The following is a 10,727-nucleotide window of genomic DNA, read 5'->3' on the forward strand; positions in this document are numbered from 1 at the left end:
CGCTCCTGTTTCTACGCCCTAGAGAAAAAGAGAGGAGCCAAGAAGCATGTCACCTGCCTTCTGGCAGAGGATGGCAACCCCCTCACGGATCCGGCGGAGATGTGCGAGAGGGCCAGGACCTTCTACGTGCACCTTTTTCTCCCCGGATCCGACCGATCCTGCCGCTTGCAGAGTGATCTGGGACGGGCTCCCGATGGTCAGCGCGGGTGACCAGGACCGGCTAGAGCTGCCTCTCTCTCTGGCCAAGTTCTCAGAAGCCTTCCATCGCATGCCCACCAACAAATCTCCGGGCATAGATGGGCTGACCGTGGAGTTCTACCGTGTGTTCTGAGATGTCCTCTGCCCAGACCTGGTCACCATCTGGGCCGAGCCCTCGCAGAGTGGGGTCCTCCCTCTCTCGTGCAGGTGAGCCATGCTCGCCTTATTGCTGAAGAAGGGAGACCTCCGTGACTTACGGAATTGGCATCACATCTCGCTTCTCAGCATGGACTACAAAATCGTAGCCAAGGCCATCTCGCTGCAGCTGGGGTCCGTGCTGGAGGACGTGATCCAACCAGACCAGACTTACACCGTCCCGGGCCGCAGCATCTTTGATAACTTGTATCTGGTCCAGGATCTCTTGGAGCTTGGGTGCAGGGATGGTCTGTCGTTTGCCCTCCTGTTCCTGGATCTGGAGAAGGCGTTCGACAGGGTGGACCACGAGTATCTCCTGGGCACTCTGCAAGCGTTAGGCTTCGGGTCCCAGTTTGTGGGTTTTCTCCAGGTGCTGTACGCTTCCGCAGAGTGTCTGGTCAGGCTCAACTGGACCCTGACCAAGCCAGTCAGCTTCGGGCGGGGAGTGCGGCAGGGGTGTCCTCTCTCGGGCCAGCTGTATGCTCTGGCAATCGAGCCCTTCCTCTGTCTCCTCTGCAGGAGGTTGACAGGGTTGGTGCTTCAGGAGCCAGAGCTGTGGCTGGTCCTGTCAGTGTACACCGACGATGTGCTTCTCATGGTCCAGGACCCGGGTGACTTGGCACGGGTGGAGGCTTGCTAGGCTGTGTACTTGGTGGCCTCCTCCGCCCAGGTCAACTGGGTCAAGAGCTCTGGCCTGGTGATTGGGGATGGGTGCAGGCGGGCTCCCTCCCACCCGCGCTTCAGGTCATCCGGTGGAGCACGGACCCGTGCTCCATCTCGGCATTTACCTTTCTGCCACACATCCATCTTAACCGGAGAACTGGCAAGGTTTGCAGGGCAGGGTGGCGGAGCAGCTCTGGAAATGGACAGGACTCCTCTGGAGCCTTTCCCTTCAAGGGAGGGCACTGGTGCTCAATCAACTGGTCCTGTCCGTGCTCTGGTACTGGCTCAACACCCTGGTGCCGACCCTGGGCTTCCTGGGCGACCTCCGGAAGGTGGTTCTGGAGTTCTTTTGGACAGGACTGCATTGGGACCCTGCAGGCGTCCTCCACCTGCCCCTGGAGGAGGAAGGACAGGGCCTGAAGTGCCTGCATGCTCAGGTCCACGTCTTCCGCCTCCAGGCACTGCAGAGGCTTCTTTATGGTGCAGGTCGTCCACTGTGGAGAGCACTGGTGCACGCCTTCCTGCACCACTTCTGAGGGCTCCGATATGACCGGCAGCTCCTTTATCTTGATCTGAGAGGTCTTACGTGAGACCTCCCCGGGCTGCTGGTCTTCTACCAGGACCTCCTCCGGACCTGGAAGCTGTTCTCTGCCACCAGGTCCGTGGCGGCCACCAGGGGGGGCATATCTCCTCGCAGAGCTCCTGCTACACAATCCCCAGCTCCGTGCGCAGGTGGTGGAGTCCCCCACGGTGTGCCAGAGGCTGGTCTTGGCAGAAGTCACCAGGGTCAGAGACCTTCTGGATTACGACCAGAGAGACTGGCTGGATACCCTGACGCTCGCTCGGCGTATGGGGCTCTCAAGACCTTGTACTTCCCAGCGCGTACTACAGGAGGTGGAGGCAGCTTTGCTGCCCGCTGCTCGGGCCTACCTCGACTGGGTCCTGCGAGAGGGCATGCCCCACCCACCCTCCACCCCGGGCCCTCCAGACCTTTTCATTGGGCCCCTGCCCTGTGGACCTGACCAGCCGCCCCGCCCCTTCTCTGCAAGCTGGCTGCACGATCTGCAGCTGATCCGCTTCCAAACCGCGCCAAGGAAACATCTCTACAAACTCGTGCGCCACACTCTTCACTTCCTCACTCTCATGTCCTGCCCTGACACAAAGTGGCAGGACCTCCTTCCACCTCTGGAGGGTGAGGAGCCCTGATGGGCCAGCCTATACTCTATCCTGGTCCCGAGACCCGCCAGGGATATCAGTTGGCTGCTCTTTCATGGGGTCATGAGCACGGACATTGTAGAACTGATAAATGAAATAGTTTTTAATTGTTCACTTTATTCATGTAACTTCTGTTCATCATTCACTACACTTGCCTACACTGTAACTTCTGTTCACTGTTTGCCATATTGTAATTCAAACCCCATTTTAAAACAGTCACTCCATTTTGTAAAAGCTTCCTCCTACCTTCATGTTTGCAAACCCTGCTTTAATCTTTAGTTTAGTTTAGATGTGCGACTGAGGTAGGTATGGAGGATGGAATCAACCTCCAGCCCCAGCCTGTCCTGATGAAATAAAGTTCAACGCTCCCACCCCCCCCGGCTGAAGATGCAGACAAGAGCCCTAACAAAGTAAGAAGAGTCCACCCTAAAAAGAAAAGGTACAATAGAAGGAAGATCAAAGCCAGATCCCAGGCTGAAAGTCACGCCTGCAATTGACGAGTGATCAATCACCAAACCCAGAGGCAGCGTGACACAGCAAGACCTATAGACTCTGGATTCAAACTAACAAAAAGGATGGGTGAGATGGGAGACTTTGGAGGGTAACATTCTGCTGCCAACATGGAAGGACATTGGTGCGTGGCCAACAGAGACCCAGGTCGTCCTTGTGCCCGGCTTTCCTGGCCAGTTAGCCACCACATGCTACGAACGCAAGCTGCAAAATCAAGCCACGAACTTAAGCTATCTTCAGGACTGGTAACTATGCAGCAGCTGCAGAACATCTGATGGAGGGGTGTGTGTGTGTAGATATTAGGTATAATGTGTGTGTATAAGGATTAAGATATTAGTTATAGGTCATAAATCAGATTATCATAATAAATGTGGCATCTTTGTCTTGCCCCCTGAAAAGATCCTGTGTAGTTTTGTCTGTACAACAGCGTGTATTTGGCGCGGTCTACCCCTGTCCCAGACACCTGCCCCTTCTGCAGCGCGAGGGAGACCCTGGTGCACGTTTACTTAGAGTGCGCCAGGTTGCAGCCCCTATACCGGCTCCTCACCAATATACTGTTACGTTTCTGGCTGCACTTTTCCCCTCACCTCCTTCTCTATGCACTCCCTATCCGTGGCCCCACAAAGTCACGGGACCTCCTGGTCAACCTCCTCCTAGCCCTGGCTAAAATGGCCATCTACACACCAGGGAGAGTCGGTTGGCCAATGAAGACTCCTGTGACTGTGGGGCTTGTTTCTGATCATCTGTCCGTTCACGCATCTGGGCAGAGTTCCTCTGGGCGGTGTCCACTGGCTCCCTTGACGCCTTCGAGGAGCAGTGGGCACTGTCCGGGGTTCTCTGCTCGGTGTCCCCATCAGGCTTCCTTTTTATGACCCTTTGACTGCACTCCTGTCCCTGTTCTTTTATTAGTTGTTCCCTGAAATCAGTTGGGTTTTTGAGGTCCTGTAGATCCTCTCCTTAAGCTAGGGGGGAATCCTTTAGCAGCGGGCAGGCTTACTCCCGCCCAGTTCCCAGAAACCCAATAGGTACACTAGGGAATAAGGCTGGAAGATCTGAATTGAGTTGAATTGTTTGTTAATAAGCAAGGCCCAAAAAAGGGAAATGTTATGTGCGTATGTCACGCTATGTGCATTTTTTGAGAAGCTGAGACGGAGGCCATAGACATATGATGAGAAGGGAGTGTGCTAACCCCATTACACCACCTAACCCTCTTTTTTTGTTTTTTGTTTTTACAGGTGAAGCTACAGCTGGAAGGGAAAACAAACGAGAAGTATCTAGTCTTTGTAGCCATACAATATAAAACTCAGGTGGTTGCTGGAATAAACTACTTCATTAAGGTCAGTAGTCAACAAAATCCCCAACTTCTTCCCTCATTGCTTAAGTTTTCTAGTTGAAGAAGAATGTAGGTATACTTCTGAGTGCCTTAAAGCAAGATGTTCAAATAGTGAGCAAAAATTGCAGGAAAAGGTCCCAGTATGACTTTTAATCAAGGTAGGGACTATCTCTCATCTGCTTCTGCAGTGCACAGCCAGTACCTGTTGGGTTCTTTTTGCTACAAAAATAGAAAAGATAAACAACTTGTTTTGTGAATTTCATTTAAATCTTATCTCAGTATTTATAAAGCCTGTGTCACACTCGTTCAGCTGTGTATTGTAAAATTTTAGGATTGCCAAGAGGGCAATCTCCATTCAAGACTCTCCAACTGCTTTCTCAACTGTCATCCTCAGAGCTGGCCTTAGCTGCTGTTTGGGCAGGCTGGCAAAATAATGGCTTTTCCTTCCTGCCATCTCTGTATCCTGAGAGGAAATAGAATCCTATTCACCATAATCAGCCCACTAGGCACAGGGCCGTCCTGGGGATTTTGAGGAGTGTTACTGAGAGGTACGCACCTCAAACTCCTCTGAGCAATTTTAAATACAATACAGCTTGTGTGTGTGTTTGGGAGGGATAGGTCTTATGTCCCCACAACCTTCTGCTCCAGAAGTACAGTCCAGCCCCTTGTTCCTTTGATCCACTTATGTTTTCCAAGGTTCTTTCTTAAGGGACAGGGCTAGAAACTCTTTTTTCTGATCTCCTGTGGCAATGAGTTCAGTCACTTATGGCCATCTGTTAGGAATGTTCTGCCTCCTGCAACTGAAATTTTCCCAGTGGATTGCCAGTGAGAGCAGCTGTCTGAGGGACATGAATAGAGAAGATTTCTAAGGTAGGTGAGCATTGCAGCCTCTAACTTGTACGTGCTTAGTCAGCCACTGGAGTTCGCAAACCCTGAATTAGGTGTTCAGGCTCTGTGCACAATGGATGGGGAAAGTTTGGAGCCTAAGAACAGAACCCACAGAAGCATGCATGCTGAATGAGGAGATGCTTAAGCTAGCCAATAGGAAATACTGATGAGAATGGTGTCTGTCCTGAGTGCTTCCCCTCAAAAGAATTGTGGTATCTAACTCCAGTTTGAAGTTAGACACTGCGATGGGATCCCCAGAGTACAACCTGGAACTGAGGTATCACTGTGCCCTCTTAACTCTCTAGCCTGGGCTGTCTCTTACAATGCTTTGGTACTGATAAGCAGCAAACCCCTCCAGGCACTGTTATCACTCAGCACATGGAGCCCCACACCCAGCTAAATTGCATGAATGCTCCCTGAGCCACTCACGAATCAACAGAGAAATCACCAGCAAATCTCCCAAGCCCCCATCCTTGCAGCCTGGAACTATACCATCTTTTCCTGGTCAGAAACTTGATCAGTGTAAGTTTATTATCCAGTTTGCCCCTCCCTCGATGTGGAGAGGACACACACTAGCCTTTGTAAACTGAGCTGAGATTTCCCAAGCACTTCAAGCAAAACACACTGCTTTAGGTAAAATATAAATCAGATTTATTAACTACAGAAAGGTAGATTTTTAACTGATAATAAGTGTCAGGCATAAAAAGTTAGAGATAGTTACCAAAGAAAATAAAAGGTAATCACACAGTCTAAATCTTTTATTAGACTAGGCAGTATTTTTTGGACCAAGCAGTTTTCTCAACAAAGTTAAGTTCTTAATACACAAGCTTCCCCTTTAAGCCTGGGACTAGTCTTCTCAGTTCAAGGCTTTGTCTTTCAAGTGTTCTTGTTGCTTCCGGCATAGGTGGAGGGAGGATAAAGGCCAAAGTATGGTGCCACTGTCCTCTACTGTGTCTCTTCAGTCTTTGTGCCTGGAAGACACTAGCCCAGGCATGCCTGGTGGGCCTACCTGAGTCACAGGGTTGACTGTTGTGGTCTTGTGCAACTGAGTCATAGCATTGAGCAGTCCCCAATGTGCGGTGCTTGTGCAACTGTCATTGAATTGTAAATCCCTTGTATACGATTCCCCTGCTGGTCAATGGCAGGTGGTGATCATTCAGCACCTGCCCGGATGTTGTTAATCTCCATTGTTGTGGTCCCTGGAAAACTAGCATTGGGTGACTTCCAAACTCAGAACTATTTCATTAACAACCATACAGCAAAATCTTATAACCTCATACACACTAATGATATACATATTTTAACAGAACAATGGGTTTCAGCAGGTCATGACCTTTCATATGATATCCTGAATAGCATGCTGTGTATGAAATATATCATCATTCTATGACAGAGGTAAATATGGGTGTTCCAGGGTGCTACTTTGAGGTACAGAATGACACAGGCTCCTGTCTCTGCTTAGGAGTCGCAGCCTAGAAAAGGCAGAAGTGTTCAGTAAATATTTGTTTTCTGTATTTGGAGGAAAACAGATATAATCTCTACCTAATGGTGATGATAACAATCTTTCTATTCCACTAATATCTCTGGAGGATGTTAAATAGAAGCTACTTAAGTTAGGCATTTTCAAATCAGCAGTACCAGATAATGTGCATCCAAGAGTTTTAAAAGAGTTGGCTGAGGAGTTCACTGGTCTGTTAATGTTGATTTTTCAATAAGTCTTAGAGCACTGGAAGAAAGCTCAAATGCCAATTTTTAAAATTGATAAATGGGATGACCTGGATAATTATAGACCTGTCAGTCTGACATTGATCTTAGGATGCATAAACAGGCAAATCTCAAGTAGGAGTAGAGAGGCTATTTTGTCTCTATACTTGTCACTGGTGCGACCACTGTTGGAATTCTGTGTCAAGTTCTGGTACCCAGAATTCAAGAAGGATGTTGATAAATTGGAGAGGGTTGAGAGAAGAGTCACGAAAATGATTAAAGGATTAGAAAACATGCCTCACAGTCAGACTCGGAGCTCAGTCTATTCAGCTTAGCAAAGAGTAAGTTAAGGGTTATTTTCATTACTTTCTGTAAATACCTGCATGGGGGAAAAACATTTAATAATGGGCTCTTCGATCTAGCACAGAAAGGTATAACATGATCCAATGGCTGAGAGTTGAATCTAGACAAATTGAGACTGGAAATAAGAAGTATATTTTTAATGGTGAGAGTAATTAACCATTGGAACAATTTACCAAGGGTCATGATGGATTTCTCCGGAGCTGAACATTTTTAGATCAAGATGGGATGTTTTGCTGAAAGATCTACTCTAGGAATTATTTTGGGGGAGTTCTATGGCCTGGGTTTTACAGGAAGTCAGACCAGATAATCATAATTGTCCCTTTTGGCCTTAGAATCTATAAATCTATGAAAAAACCTTCTGGCAACAGGTGCCTGAGCTGTTTCTTGCAAGAGAAGGGGTGGCACAAGTCTGACTTCCCACAAAAAAGCCAGAGGGGAAAGGAGGAGCAGGCTGACTTCCTTACATCCTTTACCCCAGTGGTTAGGGTACTTGCTTGGGAGGTAGAAGACTGGTTCAATTTCCCTCCTTTGCCAGGTGGGGAGAAGGGAGTTGAAGATGGTCTCTGCCTCTCAGGCATGTGCCCTAGTTACTGAACTACAGAGTCACTCGCTCTCTGTTTGGGCCAGTGCATATTTAATTAGTTACAAGTGGAACAGCTTCAATAGGAGACTCAGAGAGTGCCTCCGCCTCAGATTATCCTATAGCCCAGTGGTTAGAATACTCCTCTGACAGGTAGAAGACCCATGACCAACTCCCTTTGTCTTGTCATGTAGAAGAGGGAATTGAACAGGGTCTCACATGGCCCAGGTGACACCAGTGGGCTAAACATCATAAGGGAGGTTGTTCTCCTCCATGTTTTGTGGTGTCGGGTGTGCTCTGAGCACACCTACTGGATCAGGCCCTGCAGGTAAGCTAGGCAGGACAAAGCCTACTGTAAGAATCCTGCAGGGGGTTAAGTGTAAGTTAGGTGTCTAGGCACCTGCTTGAGACACTAGTGATGTGCCCAGTGGCAGAAACTTAGGCAATTAGGGGACTTCTACAGCAAAAATGTAGGTGTTGAGGGAATGTAGGCACCTCCAGAGTTACGTGGCAGCTGAGCGCGGATTTTGTGAATATCAGTGGTGCTTAAATGTTGGGTGGTTCCATAAAAGAGAGACTTAGAAAAACAGGATTTTTTTTACAACAGGAGACAACTTGCAGGGGATGGGATTTGAATTTGTGTTTCTTATCTCCAAGCTGAGTGACTCCATTGCCTGCTGCTTAGGGCAATCTCTTTGTTTCTGGCCCACTGATTATTTCTACCCAGTGGAACAGCTTCAATAACCAAGACAGAGAAACTTCCTCTTGAATACCTCATAGCCCACTGGTCAGAGCACTCTCCTGAGAAACAGTAGACACCAGATCAACTCCCTTCTGCACATCAAACAAGGATGATATTGAACCCAGGTCTTCCATATCCCATCTGAGTACCCCCAGCCACTTGGACTAAAAGTTATAAGGTGGAACAGACCCATCTCCCCCTCTAGACATTTTGTAAATCCCTTCCTCACCCACACTCCAAAATCAAAAAATCAATTTGGAAATATTGAAACAGTTTGCCAGCATTTCCAAAAAATATTTTTTGACTTGAGAGATTTGAAACTGCATTTTTTTGGTGAATAAAATATTTGTCTGCAAAACCTTCACCCAGCCCCTATGAGAATGTTGGCTTACTTCACCCAAGCATTCAGCTTTCTTTGCTCCCCACTCCAGTGTCTTTGCATACAGCTCTGACCTTCCTAGGGCAAAAAGGGTTAACTCTTTCACAGCCAGTCTAGGCCTGGGATCTGAGTGAAGTCAAGGATCCTTTGCCTTAGAAAAACTGATTGAAAACTTTGGGGTTTAACTATCAGATTTTTTGTAAAGCAAACTCTCATTGACTTCACTCAGATCCCCAAGGTTATGTGCAAAAGCAAAAGATGAAGGGGTTGAGTGGGAAGGACAATTTTTAGGTAGGAAGAATATGACCTAAATTTAGCCCAGGCATTAATAGGTGCAACTCCTGGAGAAACCAATGGAAGTGACATCTTCTTATGGCAGGATTGAATTTGGCCTGCTGAGTGCAAGGATAAAATTTCTATTTCTGCTGATCATCAGGAACACCCTAATTTGGACACACACAAGCCCATTTCTGCTCTCATAGGTCAGAAGGGACCAATATGATCATCTAGTCTGACCTCCTGCACAAGGCAGGCCACAGAACCCCACCCATCCAATTTTATAACAACCCCTAACCCAGGACTGAGTTACTGAAATCCTCAAAATTGTTTTGAAGACCTCAAGCTGCAGAGAATCCACCAGCAAGCGACCCGTGCCCCACGCTGCAGGGGAAGGCGAAAAACCTCCAGGGCCCCTGCCAATCCGCCCTGGAGGAAAATTCCTTCCCGACCCCAAATATGGCGATCAGCTAAACCCTGAGCATGTGGGCAAGACTCACCAGCCAGCACCCAAGAAGGAATTCTCTGCAGTAACTCAGTTCCCATCCCATCCAACATCTCCCTGCAGACCATTGAGCAGACCTCTCTGGTGGTAATCCAAGATCAATTGCCCAAATTAACGATCCTATCATAACATCCCCTCCATATACTTATCAAGCTTTGTCTTAAAGCCAGAAAAGTCTTTTGCCCCCATTACTTCCCTCGGAAGGCTGTTCCAGAACTTCACTCCCCTAATGGTTAGAAACCTTCGTCTAATTTCATGTCTAAACTTCCTAATATCCAGTTTATACCCATTCGTCCTCGTGCCTACATTAGTACTAAACTTAAATAATTCCTCTCCCTCCCTAACGTTAACCCCCTGATATATTTATATAGAGCAAGCATATCCCCCTGCAGGCTTCTTTTGGCCAGGCTAAACAAGCCAAGCTCTGACATGTCATATGAGATGTGACAGTCTCTACAGACCAGGTTTAGGGTATTGAATGGTACCGTGTGTGATTTAATTTTTATTTTGTAGCTATTCATAGGTTCAGCACTCCATCTCCCCAAACATCCTTTCATTAGAATCTGCTTAGTCCGTGGCTGTTCTATTCTCTTTGTCTTTCAGGTCTCTGTCAGCACCAGTACTGATGAGTGTGTACACTTGAGGGTGTTCCAAAGCCTTCCTCATGAGAACAAGGGGCCCAGTCTTACCAGCTATGAGACTGGCAAAACCAAAGCTGATCCACTGAACTATTTTTAATGAGATGCTCGAGACGGGCTCTTCTGTTGCTCTTTCTGCAGGCTTCCAGCTCATACTGCCAGCGCCAATACATGGATGAAAATAAAATGAATCTGATTTTGAAAACTAAGTTTGTGTTTCTCTGTTGCATGTTGTCACTGAGTGTGGGGGAGTCGGGCCCTGCACCCCCAGCTTCCTGCGATTCACCATGGCTCTCAGCCAGCCAGTAAAGCAGAAGGTTTATTTAGACGACAGGAACACAGTCCAAGACAGGTTTTGCAGGCACAAACAGGCTCCTCCCCAATTAGGTCCATCTTGGGGTCCCAGGAGCATCACAGCCCCCTTGGGGGGTCAGAGCCCTGTCTGTGCTTCCCTCCATTCCTCAGCCTTCTCCTGAAAAAACTCTCACTCCCCAGCATCTCCTTCCCCCCCACCCAGCCCTTGTTCAGCTTCCCCGGG

General features: G+C 48.1%; 1 protein-coding gene across 4 annotated transcripts in view; it reads left to right on the plus strand.

Annotated features, from left to right (window-relative positions):
• The window catches only part of MIX23 (mitochondrial matrix import factor 23), a 68,505-nt gene extending 58,107 nt beyond the window's left edge, over nucleotides 1-10,398 (plus strand). For 2 of the 4 annotated variants that reach the window (XM_050921413.1, XM_050921415.1), the window contains 2 exons: nucleotides 4,017-4,118; nucleotides 10,155-10,398. In XM_050921413.1, the coding sequence (XP_050777370.1) occupies nucleotides 4,017-4,118; nucleotides 10,155-10,289 (237 nt within the window). In that variant the 3' untranslated portion in view covers nucleotides 10,290-10,398. Of the gene's footprint in view, nucleotides 1-4,016; nucleotides 4,119-4,894; nucleotides 4,985-10,154 lie in introns of those variants that run through there. The other 2 variants (XR_007769092.1, XR_007769074.1) reach the window with 2 other exon arrangements.
• The last annotated feature ends 329 nt before the right edge of the window (nucleotides 10,399-10,727 follow it).

Source organism: Gopherus flavomarginatus, chromosome 1 (assembly GCF_025201925.1).
Source record: "Gopherus flavomarginatus isolate rGopFla2 chromosome 1, rGopFla2.mat.asm, whole genome shotgun sequence".
Classification (NCBI taxonomy): domain Eukaryota; kingdom Metazoa; phylum Chordata; order Testudines; family Testudinidae; genus Gopherus; species Gopherus flavomarginatus.